The sequence below is a fragment of the Chiloscyllium punctatum genome, chromosome 7, assembly GCF_047496795.1.
Source record: "Chiloscyllium punctatum isolate Juve2018m chromosome 7, sChiPun1.3, whole genome shotgun sequence".
Taxonomy (NCBI): domain Eukaryota; kingdom Metazoa; phylum Chordata; class Chondrichthyes; order Orectolobiformes; family Hemiscylliidae; genus Chiloscyllium; species Chiloscyllium punctatum.
Genome location: NC_092745.1, coordinates 75,920,585 through 75,943,278, shown reverse-complemented (window position 1 = coordinate 75,943,278; position 22,694 = coordinate 75,920,585). Strand labels below are relative to the sequence as shown.

General features: G+C 38.9%; 1 protein-coding gene across 3 annotated transcripts in view; it reads right to left on the bottom strand.

The window, feature by feature from the left end:
* pde4ba (phosphodiesterase 4B, cAMP-specific a) overlaps positions 1–22,694 on the bottom strand; it is a 629,295-nt gene that overhangs the window by 399,268 nt on the left and 207,333 nt on the right. Inside the window, exon 1 of one of the 3 annotated variants that reach the window (XM_072574075.1) lies at positions 11,743–12,208. The exons of the other annotated variants lie outside the window; for them this stretch is intronic. Within the exon in view, the coding sequence (XP_072430176.1) occupies positions 11,743–11,999 (257 nt within the window). The 5' untranslated portion in view covers positions 12,000–12,208. Of the gene's footprint in view, positions 1–11,742; positions 12,209–22,694 lie in introns of those variants that run through there. 3 annotated transcript variants of the gene reach the window in all.

The window sequence follows — 22,694 nt, the reverse complement described above, 5'->3', positions numbered from 1 at the left end:
GCATGGATAGTTGCTGCCAGCATCAAAGGGATGGACATTGGAAACAATATTTTGTGGTCAGAGAGGAGTGCATGTAGGTATCTCAGGAAGCATTGGGAAGAAATATTTCAATTTTCTTTGTGGGCACTTCTGTTTTTCCTAACCCAATCACAATCTTCACCTGGCAGGAAAGCCACAACTCACTCCACGTTAAGGCCACCATTTGAAATTGTAGTTGGGGTTCAATTAATTATTTAAATCCCAATTGCTAACTTAAGGGAGGACCCTGTCATCCGTTTCAGTAGGTGGCCACACTGTTGGTTCAGAAAAACTGTGCAGTGCAAATTTTTAAACACTATTGCGGGAGGCGGCATGGAGTGCTCATATTGGGATAAATTATCCATTGATTTCAATTGCCCAAACATCTAGTTTCTGCCAGATTCATAAAGATAAAAATACTCCTTTCAAATGAAAAAAAAATCTACTTTATGAATACTGTGGTTCAATCTTTAGTGCACTTTTAAATGTCCAACATTTTAGGTAGTGAAGCATATTCAGGACCTGATGGGCGGCACGGTGGCACAGTGGTTAGCACTGCTGCCTCACAGCGCCGGAGACCCGGGTTCAATTCCTGCCTCAGGCGACTGACTGTGTGGAGTTTGCACGTTCTCCCCGTGTCTGCATGGGTTTCCTCCGGGTGCTCCGGTTTCCTCCCACAGTCCAAAAATGTGCAGGTCAGGTGAATTGGCTATGCTAAATTGCCCGTAGTGTTAGGTAAGGGGTAAATGTAGATGTAGGGGTATGCGTGGGTTACGCTTCGGCGGGGCGGTGTGGACTTGTTGGGCCGAAGGGCCTGTTTCCACACTGTAAGTAATCTAATCTAATTACTTCAGCATATATCAGACCAATTGCCTTATAAAGACCAAGAACCTGCACACACAATACACAAAGACTTAAGACTTAATTATCTACATTATAGAGAACTCTTTCATTACATGATTGCAGTATTTGATATTCTATTGTTTCTTTACAATCTTCCGAGACCAAGAAAACTAGTGTGCGCCAGAAGCCTACTAACTAAAATATGAAAATCTAAAAGATAAATGCAAGTTCAAAATAATAGATGGTTTAGAGATTGGATAACTTGTTATCTTGATGTGGAACTGAGTATTTTATGTCCAATGCACAGAGCTGATGCCGGTTTTTGGAAGGAACAACGTAATGGCCTGAATGGTAGTTTCACATTCCACACTGACTTATATTATCTCATTGCTGCTCCGGCACTGCTGTCTAAAGAGCTATGGATGAAAGCAAAAAAAAAAAAAAAATGCCTGTTTGCACATCTGCAATGACAGCACAGGAAGCCTCTATTAATTAGAAAAAATACTACTGAAACCCAATTGCTTGGCTGTAAATCAAATGCACCATCAGTTGCCTTAAAATATATGTGCAGCATCTTTAAAGATTAAAAACTTGAGGCATAGTCTCAACTGCATAAAATCAATACATCAATGGAACATGCATGAAATAGGAGTTACCCAGCTGCACAATAATATTTATTGCGACAAGTTATACTTTAATAAAACAAAGAGCAAGCTTTGGGCTATGCTCTGACTGAGATAGCCTTTTTTGGCTTGGGAATGTTAAAAATCACTCACTTTATGGCAAGGAAGCCATTGTGGGAGTAGAACTATTTTTATACCATTTTAATCACAGCACAGAATCAGTTGAATTATCAAGTTTCTGTCATAGGGTATTAATAGAAGAATACATTTTTTTAAAAAATCACCAACTCAAACGACATTATCGCTCCTTTTCCAGAACATTCTATTTGCAGATAAATTAAGAAAAAAATCCTACACAGTATAAAATACATTTAATTGTTCATGGCAAAAATGACTGATGTAATTTAGGTTAAAAATACGCTTAGATTGATATCTTCAAGCGCAACCTTAAAATCAACCTTACCACATAATCTGGCCAGACACACTGCAAAATCATGCTTGTAAATGCAAGCATTCTGTGTTGGGTGCAGCAGGCAGCCTGTACCAATATAGTTCAACCTCAACAAAGTAATCAAGCAAATCAGCTCAAATAAACACTTTTAGGTTCAGTAGTTTCCAGAAGTCTTAAAAGAATGTCATTCTATTAAGGGTTGATTTTGATACTCATCAATACATAATGATTATATGACTAATTTGAAAGGGTTCAGAAAGGATTTACAAGGATGTTGCCAGGGTTGGAGGATCTAAGCTAGAGGGAGAGGCTGAACAGGCAGGGGCTGTTTTCTCTGGAGCGGAGGCTGAGGGGTGACCTTATAGAGGTTTACAAAATTATGAAGGGCATGGATAGGATAAATAGGCAAAGTCTTTTCCCTGGGGTCAGGGAGTCCAGAACTAAAGGGCATAAGTTTAGGGCGAGAGGGGAAGATATAAAAGAGACCCAAGGGGCAACTTTTTCATGCAGAGAGTGATGTGTGTATGGAATGAACTGCCAGAGAATGTGGTGCAGGCTGGTACAATTGCAACATTTAAGAGGCATTTGGATGGGTATATGAATAGGAAGGGTTTGGAGGGATACAGGCCGGGTGCTGGCAGGTGGGACTAGATTGGGTTGTGATATCTGGTCAGCATGGATGGGTTAGACCGAAGGGTCCGTTTCCATGCTGTACATCTCTATGACTATCTACTGAAAACAAGTTGGCAGACACACTGGCTCTGTCATTCACTTTAGACAGGCAGGAGGCTGGAAGGGCACAGCAAGCCAGACAGCATCAGGAAGTGGCGAAGTGGACATTTTGGGTGTAACCCTTCCTCAGGATTGGCTGAAGACACACCTGAAGAAAACCACAGATAATGCTTTACTACACAATTAAGTGTCAATAAATAATTACGCTCAGGATGTTAGTAGTCATGGTATGTTCTCTGGAAGTGTTTAAGCCTTGTTAGTGAAGTGTGCAAATTGCAGTGAAGCAGAATTTTAAGCTATAGTTTAAACTGCAATTAATATTAATAATATACCCCGTTTCCACACAGTGCAATAAAAAACTGAACTTATTAAACTGCTCACTCCATCTCCTGATAAAGCAGAGGTAATCATATTAATTATTGATTAGTCAGAGAAGAACTCATAATGCATGCTTTCCAATGAGACTGGGTCTATGCAGAGATAGTAGGAACAAAGACATGAGAAATAATAGCTACTGGCCTTTCAGGAGGGATGAAAAGTAATTTCAACTGTGGAGGCAGCATGCCAGGTATAGGTTTATTGGTTTTGATTCTTGTTTTAAATATAAGTGACAGAAGGCCAAGAAGCAATGAAAAATGGGAAATTCAGTCAATGCAAAAATGTGAAAGTTATGCTGGAACTGGTTAAGGTTGCTCGGAATGGTCAAATTTGGAAAGGAATATTAAACCTTAGGGACAGAAGGAATCACTGATGAATTATAAAAGCACCACAAATCGTACAAAACAGATAAGGAAAACGACATTAAAAATGTGACCTCTGAAAAGTAAAATCTGGAACTGTAATTTTCTGTTTAAACTTTGGATACACAAACTTGTGAAAGAGCAGTTGCAGTTCAGTCATATTTAATGATTAGGTGATTAAGGCATTTTAATTAATCAGCTTAATAGTATATTAAGGGTATAGTGTATGGTTTTACACCAACATCCACGAGTTGGGGGTCAAGTCAGACTGGTCAAGGAAAAGGCAAGGTCAAGAGTGGTCTTCGGGTTTGGATTTTTTATTACACTGTTTAATATATATTAAGGCTAAATATTATAGTTTATGATATTCAAAACACCTGGTTCTAATCTTAGACTATTGAAAGATTATTCCATGAACTCTGCTGCCTTATGCTCATTGGTCTTCTCCACATATCTCTCACAAGGTGCTTCTAACATTCACTTGGCTAGACTTAAAAGTGTCTGTCCAACTGTCCATGTTTCTCTCAGTCTCTACTTCACCCACATATTCTGGTTATGTCCAGTGAGGAGTAATTCCATTACATCATTGTAAATTTACTCTAGAATCCTAAAGCCCTTAAAACAGTAATAGAAAATGTAATGTACAACACTATCAGAATAAGGGCCCTTTGAACAAGGCATTCTTGTTTGGTCAGAGATGTAGTCAATTTTTGTACAAAGTGACCCTGCATTTTAATATTAACTGATATATTAAAGAAACACAGTCAGGAGGTAAAAGGATATGACGTGATATGACAGTCACCTTTAATAAGCCAATCAGAATTGTTATGCATCACCAAACCCATCAGAAACCTATTCTGTATTGGCAAAGCCAGAGATCAAAAACACTACTGATCATGCAGGTGGGGATTGTGTCTCTAAAAGATTAATGAGCACCAGCTTTCAACAGCACAATACACAACGCATTGAAGAAAAGCAAGAAGATAGATCATAGCCAACACAGTAAGACATCACTGCAGTTGGCTACAAGTCCAAACCCAGTGTGCCAAAGTAAATTGACAGCTTCCACTGCCCTTAAATATTGCATTTTACAATTATTAAAATCTACCATTTATGGTCTGTGGGTCACCTGAATTAAGGGCCCAGAACTGGCTTGAAGTATTAAAGCTTTAAAAGCAATAACTTATACAAGGTTGAACAGTAAGCACTATACAAGGAATAGTTACATAACCATTGCAGTTCAAGGAATATCTATGGAGAAATTTCACTCAAGACTAAATTTGGAGAAGAATCCTTCATCAGTGGAGGGAGTAAATTCAATTGACTGGCTAATATTTCCTATTCAGTGCTTACGTTACTATATCTTACTGTTAACATGCAACTTACAAATATGAGTCAATGATTTTAAATTAAGCAAATCTATAATAAGAACATAGAAACAGATGCGGGAATGGGCCATTCAACAAGGTCATGCCGAATATGCACAAGGCCTCAACTCCTCTTTCATGTCAATTCAGCATAGCCCTCAACTCCCTGATACTTCAAAACTACTTTCTCTTTAAATACTTTTTAGTGATCTAATTGCCACAACTCTCTAGGGTGGAAAATTCCAGACATCAGGGAGAAGAAATTATTTTGGATCTCAATATTAAATGAGTGAGCCTTTATTCTGTAACTATGTCCCCTAGTTTGAGATTCCACACCAGTGGAAACATCTCAACATCTACTGTCAAGCTCCTCAAAATGGAAGCAAACTCTGATCAAAAGGGATAACCAAGGCTCAAACCTAATTAGGAAATTTCCAGTCACTAAAATTTGACTTTTAAATAAAGTTTAAGCATTCATCTTAGAAGTTACTCCAGAGATTTATAGATGATGATGCTGGGACTCAATTTCCATTGTAGATCTGCATATTTGATCTGTAACAAAGTGGAACAAAGCTGTGCCATTGGATATATGCATCAAAACATATCAAAAATCTGGAGCAACAGAAATAATTCACCCTCTTCCAGCATACATCTATAGATTTTCAAATTCTGTGTGAACTATTGCAATTAAAATTTTTACTGGTAGTGGGAGAGGTCAAAGAAAGATAAAGATTGTGTGGGCATGTTCTCATTCTATTTCAGTTGTGGTGTACCAGTAATGTCACTGGACTAGTAATCTAGAAACTCAAGCTGGGTTCAAATCCCACCTTGGCAAATGATGAAATTTTAATTCAATAAAATCTAAAATTCAAAGTTAGCCTAATGCAACCATGCAACCACAATGGATTTTCAAAGAAACCATGTGGTTCACTAATATTCATTAGGGAAGGAATTCTGCTACCTTTATCTGGTCTGGCCTAGATGTTACTCCAGAACCACAACAACGCAGCTGTCTTTTAATTTCCTTTTTATGGATGAGCAGCAAATGCCTGCAACACCCAAATGCTTTTAAATTTTAAAAAAGTTTGGACAATCATTTCCTTTTTTTTGGACAGTATGAACACCTGGCTATTATAGGACAATTCAGTAGAATGTGAAGGATTTCTAATGACATTTATAAAAAGTTACAGTCTATGCTACCTATAAACCCTCATATAGAGAATATGTTCAACATCCAGAATTGATTAAAACAGAGCAATTTTATCAAGTGGCTTATTTCATGCCAAAAGCTTCAAGGGTGTATATATATCTGAAACTGTCAAGCACATCAGGGGATGAGATTGCTCTCAAGGGGAGGCTAGGTAGTGAGATATATGTTTCAAAATGAACACACACACACCACAGACACACCTGATCCTGAGGATTGGATTTTTTTTGAAATTACCTTCATGTAACATTAATTATAATTACTGGCACAATATATGTAATTATAATTAATTATAATTACCAGCACTCACAAGAAGGAGCTAAATGATAAGTGGACAAGATATTGCCAGCTTGGCACAGTTGGTAGCAATTTCACTCAAAAGTCAAAAAAATTACAGGTTTAACTCTCCCTCAAGGGAGATGTTTCTAAATTAACATTTTAGCTTCATGTTCTGTGAATCCTGCATAAGGTTCAATTTTTCAAATGAAATGTTCAAGTGAGACCCTGCCTGTTAGCCAGGTGGATGTAAAAGATCCCAAGGTATTATTTCTGCTGGTACCATAACGGCACTTAACCAGCAGTCTTGAAGCTCCACACTATGAAAAGCAATGAAATTCAACAAATTCATTAATATGTGAGCTGGTACTAGGAAACTGAGCATAGCAGGTGCCAGATTATTATAAAAAGCCAGCTGCTTCACGAAAGGTCTTCAAGTAACAAAATCTGCTGGTCCTATTTGGTTTGATTTGTATGTGGTTCTAGCCCACATTATGGGCTGAGCTTTACAGAGGGGTGTGGTCCATAGCTCCTGCTAAAAAGTCACAGGGCAGACCACTTATGCTTGCAGTGACATCCTTGCAATTTAATACAGACAGCAGCATGAATTGCTTAAAAGTGAGAATGCCACCTTCATAGGAGGAAAATGTCACACTTAGAAAACTGTTAGTCAATCAGGTGGCTGGTCAGCAGCTTCACAGTCTCACCAGTATAGGCTGAGGGCACTGACCACTGCTGGGCCTACTGACAGTTTGCCACACAGGGAAGGGAAGGTCAGTCTAGGATCAGAGTCAATATGAGGGGCATGGGAGGCAGGCTCAAGAGGATTTGCAAAGGCAGGGATGCGGCCTATTCGGGATGTCTCCAATACACTCAGGATCCTCTCAAAAAGGAGATTTCTAGCCACCTTGTCGGACATCAATCCACATAGCTTGTTCTGTTGGCCTTCAACATGGAATCTGCCTCCCCATCCACATGCAAAATGCCTGTGATAAAGCATGGAGGATAAACACCACATGAACTGGTTGGTTGAATTGGTAACTTCATAGATACAAGGTGAAATGCATCAATTAAGCCATGATCATTTCTATGGAGTCTAACCCGGGATGAAATGCAATAAATAATTCATTTTGATTTATGAACATTGTTTAATTTGAAAGTAAACTAAGATCATTCACCAGCTATCAATATGGCAAGAAAAACTTATTTAAAATTAGGACAGGAAAGATTTATATAAAACTTATTCTTACAACATTAATTGGATGCTACATTTTGGACTGAGCAGAGACGCTATAATTTTTATCTGGACTGTATTATATAGGATTCAGAAAAGGCATAACATAAACCTAGAAACGGTGAAAGTCCTGTACATTTGTTTGAATACTTGTATGTCCTTCCTGTGGGTGTTCTGCAAGTTTATTTTTCAGTAAGTTGTGTTGGTTTCCCATCAATGTTATTGTGGGAGACTAGGAGAAACCTTGCAGAATATCAAAGCTCAATATCCAATACAAATTAGTGTTAAGCTCATTGGACACAAATTCATAAAACTCTGTTTACTAAGTTTTCCCAAAACGCATTGATAAATTATTTACTAGAATTTGTGTGCAGCCACAGAAAATGGGGGAGATATTAAATTAATATTTTGTATCAGTATTTACTGTAGAAAAGGACATGGAAGATATAGACTGTAGGGAAATAGATGGTGACATCTTGCTAAGGGTCCAGATTACAGAGGAGGAAGTGCTGGATGTCGTGAAACGGTTAAAAGGTGGATAAATCCCCAGGACCTGATCAGGTGTACCCAAGAACTCTGTGGGAAGCTAGAGAAGTGATTGCTGAGCCTCTTGCTGAGATATTTGTATCAGATAGTCACAGCTGAGGTGCCAGAAGACTGGAGGTTGGCAAACGTGGTGTCACTGTTTAAGAAGGGCAGTAAAGACAAACCAGAGAACTATAGACTGGTGAGCCTGACCTCAGTGGTGGGCAAGTTGTTGGAGGGACAGGATGTACATGTATTTGGAAAGGCAAGGACTGATTCAGGATAGTCAACATGGCTTTGTGCATGGGAAGTCATGTCTCTCAAACTTGATAGAGTTTTTTGAAGAAGTAACAAAGACGATTGATGAGGGCAGAGTAGTAGATGTGATCTATATGGACTTCAGTAAGACGTTCCACAAGGTTCCCCATGGGAGACTAATTAACAAGGTTAGATCTCAAGGAAAATAGGGAGAACTAGCCAATTGGACACAGAACTAGCTCAAAGGTAAAAGACAGAGGGTGGTGGTGGAGGGTTGTTTTTCAGACTGAAGGCCTGTGTCCAGTGGAGTGCCACAAGGATCGGTGCTGGGTCCTCTACGTTTTGTCATTTACATAAATGATTTGGTTGCGAGCATAAGAGGTACAGTTAGTAAGTTTGCAGATGAACTAAAATTGGAGGTGTAGTGGACAGCGAAGAGGGTTACCTTCGGATTACAACAGGATCTGGACTAGATGGGCCAGTGGACTGAGAAGTAGAAGATGCAGTTTAATTCAGATAAATGTGAGGTGCTGCATTTTGGGAAAGCAAATCTTAGCAGGACTTCTACACTTGATGGTAAGGTCCCAGGGAGTGTTGATGAACAAAGAGACCTTGGAGTGCAGGTTCATAGCTCCTTGAAAGTGGAGTCGCAGGTAGATAGGATAGTGAAGGTGGCAGTTGGTATGCTTTCCTTTATTGGTCAGAGTATTGAGTACAGGAGTTGGGAGGTCATGCTGCGGCTGTACAGGACATTGGTTAGGCCAGTATTGGAATAGTGTGTGCAATTCTGGTCTCCTTCCTATCGGAAAGATGTTGCGAAACTTGAAAGGGTTCAGAAAACGTTTACAAAGATGTTGCCAGGGTTGGAAGATTTGAGCTATAGAGGGGCTGAGGCTATTTTCCCTGGAGCGTCGGACGCGGAGGGGTGACCTAATAGAGGTTTACAAAATCATGAGGGGCATGGATAGGATAAATAGACAAAGTCTTTTCCCTGGTGTCGGGGAGTCCAGAACTAGGAGGGCATAGGTTTAGGGTGAGAGGGGAAAGATATAAAAGAGACCTAAGGGGCAACTTTTTCAAGCAGAGGGTGGTACATGTATGGAATGAGCTGCCAGAGGATGTGGTGGAGGCTGATACAATTGCAACATCTAAGAGGCATTTGGATGGGTATATGAATAGGAAGAGATTGGAGGGATATGGGCCGGGTGCTGGCAGGTGGGACTAGATTGGGTTGGGATATCTGGTCGGCATGGACATGTTGGACCGAAGGGTCCATTTCCATGCTGTACACCTCTAGGACTCTAATTGAATCTTTGAAAGAAAAAGGGTGTTTAATACCTTTTTTGTGGGTGGGTGGAGAGGCAGCATTATTAAACTTCTCACACAAATGGTGACCTACCATTCTTTCTTAGATTTATTCTGCTGTGCACCTCTGTCATTTTGTTTTATTATTTATTCAAGCATTATTTGTACTTACTTGTACATCTACACTAAGGCTGTCAACTTTGACTACAATCTATTCCTGGGAGGTTTCATTACATAAACTTACCCCATGCTCCAATCATTTGCCAGGTAAACCATCCAAGGTTTATTGCAAAGAGAAACAAGGAATGGGAATATACATTCAATGGACAGACACCAAGGATACAGATAGAAAATGGGATGTGGGGGATTAAATACCTTTCAAAATGGTAAACCCATCAAAAATTACAACAGCATTTAAGCTAGCCACTCAGTTGAAACTCAATGAATGACTATTTCCACTCTCTGCAAATTTATTACCCCATTTCAGCCTGATGACAGGATTCAAAAGCCCACAGGGAAAATCCAATCTATGAATTTTCTCTCTTCCGCTACTTAAACTTTAAAAGATGTTATACAACATAATACAGCATATAGGATTCAAAATTATCTGCATTTCTTTGCTAGATAATTCAAAGAAGCAATAATTAAACTATGATAAACTTCAAGTTAACAAGCAAATGCAAGTAATGAACGCAACTGAAAAAATACAATGTGCTACTACAACTTGAGAACTGCTCAGGATATAAATGAAAAGCATTAAAACAAACAAATTCACTAATTTAGAAAGAGTTGCTAATTAATAATCATCTTTATTAATACAAGACATTATCTTGAAAACAAAATTAAAATTTACAACCTTCACTAATGAATAAAGGAGTGTTTAATAGCTGACACGCATTAAAATTTTGTCAGGCGACACACATTCACAGTATCCTCATTAAGGGTCACTCTAAAAGGTGCTCCATTACGCTGAAACATGCAGTTGGGCAACATAAATCTAATGGAATTTGATGGAATTCTTTCAACTTGCTCTAAGGATTTTGTGCTAGCCTTTCTGATATTATTGCTTTTTTTCTAAATACATTAGGAGGAAGAAAAGTGCTAAAATCCAGTTCTGAATGCATATCACAGATGCAGACATGAAGACAGACCAGAGGCATACAGAAGTGTTTGTGGGTACAGGAGGTGGGCTGAGTGATTCCAAATGAAGGTAACACCACAATGTCACAGAATCTGTGACTAGTTTTTAAAGTTTATATAACAAAATAATGTAATAAATAGTATGTTTTTTTTAAATAAATGAAAATTTTATACCTGCACCATAAAATATTAATGCCAAAGTTACATAGCTTCCCCTAGGATGTATGAACTGTTCCACTAGATGAGATCACAGGTTGAACAAATTGAGAGCAGCATCACTGAGAATCAGACCACTATGTCATCAATGGAGCAGTCTATCAAGGGCTGAGGGAGGGACATAATACATTTGACAGTAAACCAGAAGGTTTATATTAAGGATTTAAAATTATGGAATACTAATTTTAACTAACTTCCTTTGTTTTAGTAAAAAAAAAGCAATATTTTTAAAATTTAAAACTTAGGATGATAACTTCCTTTAAGAGTTAAATTAGAACAGTGTCCTCCCATACTGCAGATATTTCAGACTAGCCAATAGAAGCCTATTTACAAAGAGTGTTTTAAAAAACATAGTAATTCTGCCATATTCCTGTGGATAATTCTGAAAGCGAAACATTTGATAGTATGAATACTTCGACCTTGGAGTTTTTTTCAATTTCCTTTAATAACAAAAGGAACATAATTCAAAACCAGACACTTTGCTGTGAAAGAATGAAGTGGCTCATCCACACTGCTGCTTACAGAGCTTTCTGCAGGTGCAACTGCAATCATTCCTAACCATTACTGCATCACAGGCACTCAGACATTTTTCTATAGTAAACATGCTAAGCTCATTCATCAATTCTTCCCACAGCTCTTCTACTACAAGAAAAACATTGATTTTATTTTTCACTGCTATGCAGCACAATGACATATTGCATTCACCTCATTTAAATCATCTCATTAATAGCTTCTGTTAGGATGTCCCTAATGATCTGTTCCATACAGAAATAAAAAAATGCACATCCCTATAATTAAAAATCTTACCATGTATGTGCAACAGTAAACCGCCGACGTTGACGAATGCTTTTATTCACCAACAACTTTCTAAATAGATTTGGAGAATTTCTAGGGGAGCTTCGAGGAGAAATTTTTGGAGAAGTAGCTCGCTTTCCTGTCAATTTGGAAGGTTCCAGTTCCAAATGCATATGCTCCTTAAAAGTCCTTATGTAAGAATCCTCTTCAGGAGCAGTAAGCTCACAACGAAAAACATCCTTTGTTGTCATATCGTTGATGCTCAACATATCTGTGCCATTGAAAATTGTTGTCCTCTGTCACACTCAGCCTGCCTTGCTAGCAGAAAAAAAATTCAGCACAATAACATCAAGCTGCTGTTCTATATCAGTTTAAAAAAAATGACTTGCTCTTAAAGCAACAACTTGAATAAACAAAACATGCAGGATTAGAAACAGTTTCAATAAACCTTGGAATTGTCAAGCCCCTCTTGCCACAAGTAATGATGGCCAGCTGCTCTTTATAGGAGCTTTAGCACTACTGACAGCCGTCTTGAATACAAGCCAATGTGTGCTCATTTATGTCAGAAGCCACCTAGTGGATGTGGCATGTCTGTGAAATACACACTGAACCTCACTGAATTCATTCAGCTCAAGCTACCCACCCTCATAAAATTTTAAACAGAAAAAAAATTTCAACAAATCATTGGTGTAAAAGACTATTACAAAATGCTCATCAATTTTAATACTGACCACAAGGCAATCAGCTGTTTTGGTGATTCTAGTATTTTGGTCTTAAAAATCACAATCATTGAGTGATGAAATTTTCATTCAGAATTATTTTTCCAATAACCTATGAATAACACTTTTCATTCATATAGAGACACATGGCACCAACTCAATTCAGCTAAATGGACTGCTTTTCTCCATTAGAAAGGGGTTATATGCAATTTTCAATGCACTGTATTTTCTGAAAGCAAACATTTAAATTAAAAAACAAAGACTGCCACATCATGCCCTTCAGTACGATTTTATTATAGAAGTTACGGACAGCACAGTGGTTAGCACTGCTGCCTCTCAGCGCCAGAAACCCGGGTTCGATTCCCACCTCAGGCAACTGTCTGTGTGGAGTTTGCACATTGTTTAAGTGTCTGCATGGGTTTCCTCAGTGTGCTCCGGTTTCCTCCCACAGTCCAAAGATGTGCAGGTTAGGTGAATTGGCCATGCTAAATTGTTAGGTGAAGGGGTAAATGTAGGGGAATGGGTCTGAGTGGGTTGCTCTTCAGAGGGTCGGTGTGGACTTGTTGGGCCAAAGGGCCTGTTTCCACACTAAGTAATCTAATCTAAATGGTACAAATCTGGCAGTGATGGAGCAAATAGTCATTTGCAGAGTAAAGACTGCAAGTAGTTACCTTTCAAGCCATTATTGATGCATTAGCAACACAGCTTTAATGAAACAGATGTGAAAGCTTTAAGTGTGTCTGTCAGAAGGGTGATGTCAATTCTACAGGGATGTATGGAAATATTTGGATCATTTTCAATTTTATGATCTTTTTATCTTTAAAGCAACTGTGTCACTGTTATTCAGCATCACTTTAGTTCAATTAAGATTATTTAGATAGAACTGGTGTGTAGGTATACTGGGAACAGGCAGGAGACTGGCATCAGGTAACAGAACCAGTTCGGGCACGATCACCAAATGACTTCCTTCTGGGCCATAACAATTCTGTGATCGGGTCTTTGCCCAGGATTTTTTTTTTGCTCAGAGGATTTAGATTCCCATTGTAGTTTCAGAGCTGTGATAGAGTGCAAGTAGTATTGTACAGAGGATGGATGATTTGATGGCCCATCTACCTTCACCAATACAATTGCTCAGCGCTCAACATCATTGAAAAGCCCATTATATCTCACTGCGACCCTTCGCTCACACCTATCACCACATGCCATCTGCATGCTCACTTAGGTTACCCATTCAACTTCCATGCTTGCTCAGATCCCCCATGCTACCTCTACACTCACTCAGATACCCTATGTCACATTCATAGTCCTTCATATTTCCCCCAAATTATTTCCAAGCACAGTAAGTACACTCTACAGTTGGTCACCCAGTATGGAGTAAGCATTGACCTCAAAAGTCAGGAATTACTCACTGACTATTCTCAAAAGATAACTAATTGATCCTGCAAAAATAAACTCTCCACTGAAGAAAAAGGTAATCTTTGAAGTGGTCATTTAATTGTACAAAGAATTATGTAATCTGAAACCACAGTACTAGTACGTAGTTACAGCCTTGTGAAAGTTTTACAGATTCCCTGAACATCTGTCTCAACAGAACTAAGCACTCCAACCAAGAATCTCTAATAATCACAGCTATCAAACATTATTGCAACATAAGAACCCCTGAAACTGAAAGGTATCTTATTCATTTCAAAGCAGATTTACCAAAACACCAGTGGAGGGAACAAAACAAACATTTTTAAAATCCTTCAGTAGCACTGGATTATTTTTTCCACTATCAACACCGCATGCATATTTAAATCCTAGTGGCAAACATGACAAGGTCAGTTTAACAACACACTTGTCCATATTTATGAACTCAAATTCTTGATCCTTTTTTGGAATCATCTTCATGAATAACCAATGTCATTCAGTACTTGAAATAAATTGCCATTATTCATGTAAAAAATGTTGTTCAAAAATCTCAAGCATCAAATCTAAGATAGTCATCACACAATGCCTGCACATGTAAAATATCCAGCAGGTTTCACTGAATTACAATCAGGAACAAATTCATACTTCCTGCCCTGCAAATACAACTATCACTGCCAAAGCTTCAATACAAATTGGGAATCCAGCATGAATGATTCCTGATCTGAAAGCATCTATTGCCCACTGGCTAAATGCACTGAGCAAAATGTAATTGGAAAAGAAAAACTAGTTGCTTCCCTGACAAATGACAAATTGCAAAGCATTTGATTTGCTCAAATTCTCTAACTAGAATGGAAAACATTCATTATCATATGGGCAAGCAGGAGGTTGCTGTAAGGCCTGTTGACAATTATTTCTTGGTTTGAATTAGTATATTTTTTCAAAGATTGATAGAATTTATTACTTTCCAGGTACAATTGTTTTCTTCAGGGTTCAAAGTGCTCAAAAAAACAAAATTTAAAAAAAAAAAAAAAAAATCGGTGACAATAAATTTATCTGTGTACATATATAAAATGAGCTGTTGATTCAGGTTATGTCTCACCCAATGCATTTCAGGCGAAAGATAGAAAGCAGGTCCCAAATGTACTATCACCTATTCTATACCAGCACAGATCATAATTTGCCCATTACATACTGTGAGGATATAGGTAAAGTAGTGTTACTTCTGCAATTATAATTACTTCTGCAAGGTAAATGAACTCACACCAGTGTGTAATTGCTTCAACTAAGAGCGGAGTCGACTAGAATGCAAACTATGTGGAGGAAATACATAATTGTTTTTGTATTAGCTAAAATTGTATGTATGAATGAAACGAGACTGCATAACAATGGTAGATGTTACAGACAAATAGATAAGGTGCTGTGAGGATGTAGGTTAAGCCAGATATACTTGCACAAGCAGTAGTTATAAGCATCTGTTTCCCACTTTTACAGAAACACAGGAACAAACCCCAAATTAAAAGGTCATAAGGATCAGTATGATTGGGGAAAGCACAGATGGAGGGAGTAGATAATGGTGAAGAAAGAATAATACCTAACAATGGGCCACAGCAGGATGTGGTCAAACAGCCTTGAGGCCAGAAATAAGCTTTTTGTCACAGACAAGGCCAGATAAGGCAAGAGATAAACAGGAGTAATGGGTGCCGGTCTTAGAGAAGTGGAAGATGTAAACAGGGAGGAGCAATGGGATTAAAAAAAATAGGAACCAAATTACATAAATATCGTGTATTCGTTGAATTCAGTGTGCGTGTGTCCCTGCCTTGTAGACAGTGGACATCACACCCTCTTGCAAGGGTAAAATAAATGACACTACTGATTCAGATCTTGTCTCGGACTGAAATTATTGAAGTGAGTGAGCTTTGTTTCTCACATATAGGAAACTAAATAAGTCACCTGAGTGTGTAATAAAAAACCTTAGGATTTTTGCTGCTTCTTTGAAACGACCATCACTGGTCATATTTGCAACAATTAATGTTTGTGGCTTTTGCCACAAAACAGGCAATAAGGATTCTTTGAACTATTGTAATAGATCATGTCTGTATTATTGAGCAACTTGTTTTCCTTCTCTATTTTTTAATTCTATCCTGTCATTGCTCCTCTGAATTTTCATCTCTTGTTCCTCCTACTTTTCAAATACACACCAACATTCATCGTTTCTATATCCTTATGAAGTTAAAAATTAAGGGCCAGATTTTCATGATGGCAGTGTGAATGCCTGAAACTACCAGATGCATTTCAATTAAAAAAGGCTACTGCTCACCACATTTTCATTTTGCAGAGATGAAAAAGGAAACTGATGCAAGCTCAGAGAGGCAATGGAGGTGGATCGATGAAAAAGCCAACAGATTAAATGTAGAAGGAACTGTTTTGAAACCAGGGATTTAGAAAAGGTGGCTGCATATTTTGAAAGAAAGAAATTTGTGATGCATTTTGTGGACCCTATTTGTGCAGCTGTGGGGTCTAGCAATGTGCATATAAACCCTGGGCGGCACGGTGGCTCATTGGTTAGCACTGCTGCCGCACAGCACCAGGGTCCCAGGTTAGATTCCAGCCTCAGGTAACTGTCTACGTGGAGCTTGCAGAGTGTCTGTGTGGGTATTCCTCCAGGTGCTCCAGTTTCCTCCCACAGTCCACAGATATGCAGATTAGGTGAATTGGTCATGCTAAATTGCCCATAGTGACAGGTGCATTAGCCAGAGGGAAATAGGTCTGGGTGGGCTACTGGTTGGGCAGAAGGGCCTGTTTCTGCACTGCAGGTAATCTAAACTGAGGGCAAGGGATTGTCTACAAGTGAAGCAGATTGATAATTAGTCTTCATTCGCAAAACAACTGACACAGGTACTTTGAAGTGATTGTTTGGCAGATTGCTGAATAGCCCAGGCTGTGAGCAAAACAGAGAGCAGCCAGACGAGAAGAGAAACGAGGTCTGCAGTAGCCAGAAATCTCTCTCTCACCTTTGACACAGTGCCACACAGGAGGCTGCTGAATAAGATGGTGTCAGAGGCAAGGTACTAGCATGGATTGAAGATCAGCTATCTGGGAGAAAGCAGATAATGGGGATAAAAGGATCCTTTCTCAAGATGGCAGCCGGTGACTAGTGATGTTCTGCAAGGGTCAGTGTCGGGACCACAACTTTTGATTTTATACAGTAATGATCTAGACGAAGGAACGGAGGGTATTTTGGCTTAGTTTGATGACAATAGATATTAGGTGGAAGGACAGGTAGTATCGAGGAGGCTATAGAAGGATTTAGACACAGTCCTTCCACAAGAAGGATGTGGAAGCTTTGGAGAGTGCAATGAAGGTTCACTAGAAAGTTGTCTGATTGGAGGCATTGACTATGAGGAAATGTTACAAAGACTAAAATGGTTTTCACTGAAAAGATAGCAGCTGAGAGGAGACCCGATTGAGGTCTGCAAAATTATGAGACACATAGACAGGGTAGATAGTCAGAGGGTTTGTCCCAGAGTTGTAGTTTCAATTATAAGTGGACACAGGTTCAAGGTGAAAGGGGGAAGTTGAAGGGAGAAGCAAGAGGGACATTTTTCATGCAGTGTGGCAGGAGCCTGGAATGCACTGCCAGAAGAAATGGTGGAAGCAGACACATTGGAGAAGTTTAAGAGGCATCTGGATGGTTACATGAATAGGGAGGGAACAAGAAATACAGACCAAATAAGGGCAGAAAGTTTGTTTTTTTACTTTAGTTAAGGCACGATGATCAACACAGGCTTGGAGGTCAAAGGGCCTGTTCCTGTGCTGTACCTCTCTTGTTCCTTGTTAGGAGAGTGGGCAAAAGAGTGGCAGATGGAATACAACATGGGCAAGTGTGAGGTCATGCACTTTGGTAGGAAGAATAGAGCCATAGACTATTTTCTAAATGGGGAGAAAATGCACAAATCTGAAGTGCAAAGGGACTTGGGAGTTCTAGTCTAAGATTCTCTTAAGACAATTTGCCAATTGAGTCAGTAGTTAGGAAGGCAAATACAATGTTGGCATTTATTTCAAGAGTACTAGAAAATAAAAGCAGTGATGTACTTCTAAAGCTATATAAGGCTCCGGTCAGACCATGTTTACAGAATTATGAGCAATTTCAAACCCTATACCTCAGGATGGATGTACTGGCCATGGAGTAGGCCCAGAGGAGTATAATGAGGACTCTGGATCGATATTCAATAGAATTTCGAAGGATGATGAAGGATCTAATTGAAAATTACAGAAAGCTGAACATCCTGGATAGAGTGATGTTGGGAAGATGCTTCCATTAGCAAGAGAGACTAGGAACCTAGGACACAGCTTTAGAGTAAAAGGAAGACCCTTTAGAACAGGGAGGAGGAGAAACTTCTTCAGCTAGACAGTAGTGAATGTATGGAATTCATTTCCACATAAGGCTGTGGAGGTTAGATCATGGAGTACATTTAAGACAGATAGATGGGTTCTGGATTGTCAAGGAGATCCAAGGTTATGGGGAGACAGGAGGATGGGGTTGAGAAACTTATCAGCCATGATTGAATGGTGGAGCAGACTCTATGCACTGAATGGCCTAATTTCTGCTCCTATATCTTATGGTCTTAATCAAGGTTCCACATGATAGACTGGTTAGTCTGCCAGGGAGAGCTAGCCAATCGAATACAAAATTGGTCTGACTGCGAGAGACAGAAAGTGGTTGTGAAGGGTTGCTGTTCAGACTGTGCTGGGTCCACTGCTGTTTATCATTTATATAAATGATTTGGATGTGAATATACGAGGCATGGTTAGCAAGTTTGCAGATGACCGCAGAATTGGTGGTTACAGCAGACAGTGAAGGTGGTTATCTCTGAGTTCAACGACATCTTGATCAGCTGGACCCATGGGCCAGAGTGGCAGATGGAGTTTAATCTAGATAAATGGGAGGACAAACCAGGACTGATCTTATACAGTTAATGGTAGGAACCGAGAGTGTTGTCAAACAGAGACCTCAGGGTGAAGGTGCACAGTTCCTCGAAAATGGCATCACAGTTAGGTAGGGTGGTGAGGAAGGTGTTTGGTACACTTGCCTTCATTGGTCAGAGCAATGAGTAGGGACTTGGGACGTCATGTAGTGGCTGTACAAGACATCAGAGAGGTCACCTCTGGAGTACTGCAAGCAGTTCTGGTCACTCTGCTATAAGAAGAATGTTATTAAACTATAAAGTGTGCAAAAAGATTTATGAGGATGTTACCACACCTAGAGTGCTTGAATTATAAAAGGAAAAGGCTGAGAAATTTTTTCCGTGGAATGTAGGAGGCTGAGGGTGACGTTACAGAGGCTTAGATAAAGTAAATAGCCAAAGATTTTCCCCCAGTGTATGGGATGGCATAAGTTTAAGATGAGAGGAGAAAGATTTTAAAAGGGACATAAGGGACACCTTTTTCACACAGAAGATAGTGCATAATTGCAACAAACCGCAGAAGAAGTGGTGAGTACAATTACGACATTTAAAAGGCATCTGGATAGGTACATGAATAGGAAAGGTTTAGAGGGGTAAGGGCCAAGCGAGGTCAAATGGGACTAGTTTTAGTTTGGAAAACCTACTTGGCATGGATGAGTTGGACCAAAGTGTTTGTTTTCATGATGTATGATTCTACGACTCTAGTCATGCTTGATTTCCAATGTGCCACAGTGAGTCATGACAATGGGATAAATGTGCCAGTCAATTTTTGCACAACAAAACCCACAAAAAACATGATATTAGCTTGAAAGCAACAGCTTACAGCAAATATTTGGAGAAAATAGCTGGCTTTCTTCCACTACTCGTATTGCTGATGAGAGAGAGAGAAAGAAAGAGATAGAAAGCTTTTCCAGCATTGTGGAGGCTTCTCTTTCTCGATGATAAACCCCAAGCTGTTTACCCACCCAGGAGCCAGAGACCTGCTTTCAGACAGATGACTTCAGGTGTCTGCAACTGGTCACATTTGCATGAAGCGATCTGCCTTTAACCAGTATTTGAGACATTTTTAAAATTAGTATAAAAGAGAATCTTCAGCCGGCTTTCGCTCGCTATAATTTTTCCTTCCTTGCTGATCTTTTAGTCAATGTTTCTTTTTTTTTTGGTACTCTGTCCAGTCTTTAGGCCGACCACCTAATATCGTATTAAACGTATATAAAATGCATAATTGTACTCTCTTTAACAATTTGAGTTAACCAAGGATGGTGCTACTTCTAACAAAATCCTCCCCAATTAATATGGCATGCATTAGAAATATAGTAGGATTTCAACTCCTGAACTCCCTTTTTTATATGAAGATGCGCACATCGTTGGCATGGCTAACATTCTATCACCACCTTTGCAGGCCCTGAATAGTGAGGTAACTTTCAACTGTTATAGTTTGGTATTGGCAAATTGATAAAACTCAATGGCTCAGTAGACCACTTCAGCGGAAAATTCAGAATCAAATACATTTGGGTGGGACAAGAGTCACTTAGCCAACCAGGTAAAGACAGCATGCTAACTTTTCTTAAGAGGACAAGAGAACAAAACTGCAATTTATAAATCATCTAAATGGCTTTGTAGTCACTTTTATTGATTCCAACTTTTAATTGCTAAATGTTCTTTTAGAATTAGTATGGTAGAATTTAAACATGCATACACACACTATATTATTAGTTCTGATCTTAGACTACTATGTTGGGTGGATAGAATAAAATTCCTATGATTTTATCTTTCTTTCCCCATAGAGCCCAGTACCCAAGCACAAGGGTCACATTACACTCCATTGTCAACTAAATCTAATAGTGTGCCCTCTCATAAATGTTATTTTTATGACTGACTGAATTACTCAAAACTATGCCCAATTTTTGATGCATTCTTAATCTTCTTTGGTTCAATATAATCGGTTTTCATGTCAGAAAACAGTTTGCTTATAAAATATATGGAACTGACCATCATAATGTAGTCATAATCTTTACATTTCATCTGAAACAGGTTCCATTGTTCAAAGTATGTCAGATCAAATTTAATCTTTAGTAATCTATTAAGATTTATTAAAAATTAGCTGTCTATTCACAAAGCACAGCGGTCACTTCAATGCAATTCACTTTTTGCCCTGTGATCCACTAGTTCACATTGCATAGTCTATAACATCATTTTGAGTATGTGGTTGCCTACAGAAGTAGAAACAAAAAGATTGAAACCTTCAACATAATGGATTATTCAAATGGTACAATGTTGATGATCATCATTATTTACAAGAATTGATTTGTCCTCACATCACTAGAATCAATACCCATCTCTTCTATCACTGCAGATATAATGTTTCAAGTCTATAGAATATTCTACATCAAATTATCAAAATGACTTTGACAGTTGTTCCTTCTCCTGCAATCCATGAGTTTGAAGAGATGTTTAATAAACCCAATTGAATATTTTGCTATGTGACTGAATTAATTGACAGGGGAATGATTGTGGTGTAGTTTCCATGTGGCATTTCACAGGCTCTGCATAATAGATCATTAGCTAAATTGACGTTTACGGAATTAAAAATGATGGACCTGGTTAGATATCAGTTATGTGGTAAAAGACAAGCTATTTACTTGGACAGAGGAAGCAACTAGCAGTGTCCCTGGAGAATCTGAACTTTGACCTCAGCTATTCACAATATTTAGGTTCTAGTCATAATGATTCAGCTAATTCGATTCACTATGTGATATTAAGAAATAGCTGAAAGCAATGGAAACAAAGGCGACTTATTAGTTCTACAAACATTTTCACACTAGCACTGAAGACTTGGGATCCAGAACTAGCCATGCCCTTAGCGGAGTTGTTCCAGGGCAGCTGCAACACTGGCATCCAACCAAAAAAAGGTAGAAAATTGCCCACATATCTCCTGTGCAACAAAAAAAAATGTAGGACAATCCAATCTTGCCAAATATTTCCTATTAGTCTACTCTTCATCATCAGTTAAGAAGGAATTCACAAAAGTGGTATTAAGTGGCACTTGGAAAGGAATAACCTGCTCACTGACATTCATTGCAGGTTCCACCAGGGTCACTTGACTTCTGACCTCATTACAGCCTTGGATCAAGTATGGACAATACAAAAAAAAAGGGAGTTGAACTCCAGAGGCAAGGAGAGAGTGACTACCCTCAATTCAAGGCAGCAATTAACTGATAACAGCGTCAAGGAGTCTGAGAAAAATGCAAGTCAATGGGAACCAGGAAGAAAGCATTCTGCTGATTGAAGTCAGATTGAGAACAAATGCAAAGGAATGTGGTTCTTGGATGTCATTCATTTCAGCTCCTGCATATTACTGCAGTAATTCCTCTGGATATTGTCCAAGGCCCTATCATCTTCTGCTGCTTCATCAATAGTTTTCCTTCCATCATGAAGTCAGAAATAATGTTGCTGATGATTGCATGATATTCAGCATCAATTGTGACTATTATATGCTGGATCAGTAAGTGCCCATAGCCAGAAACATCCAGACAATATTTAGGTCTGGGCTGATAAGTGACAAAGTAACATGCATGTCACACATGCACTAGGCAATCACCTTCTCCAACAAAAGGAGAAGTTAAAAAATCAACTATCGACATTATCATTGCTGAATCTTCCACTATCAACATTTTAGATGTTATGGCTGATCAGAAACTGAACTGGAATAGTCACAAACACTGAGGAGATAAAACCAGTCAGATACTAGGAATTCAACAGCTAGTAACATCTCCTGCTTCTCTAACAGCTGTCCACTATCTGTAAATCACAAGTGTGTCTGGATGAGTACAGCTCCAACAACAAATCAAGAAGCCTGGCACCATCCAGG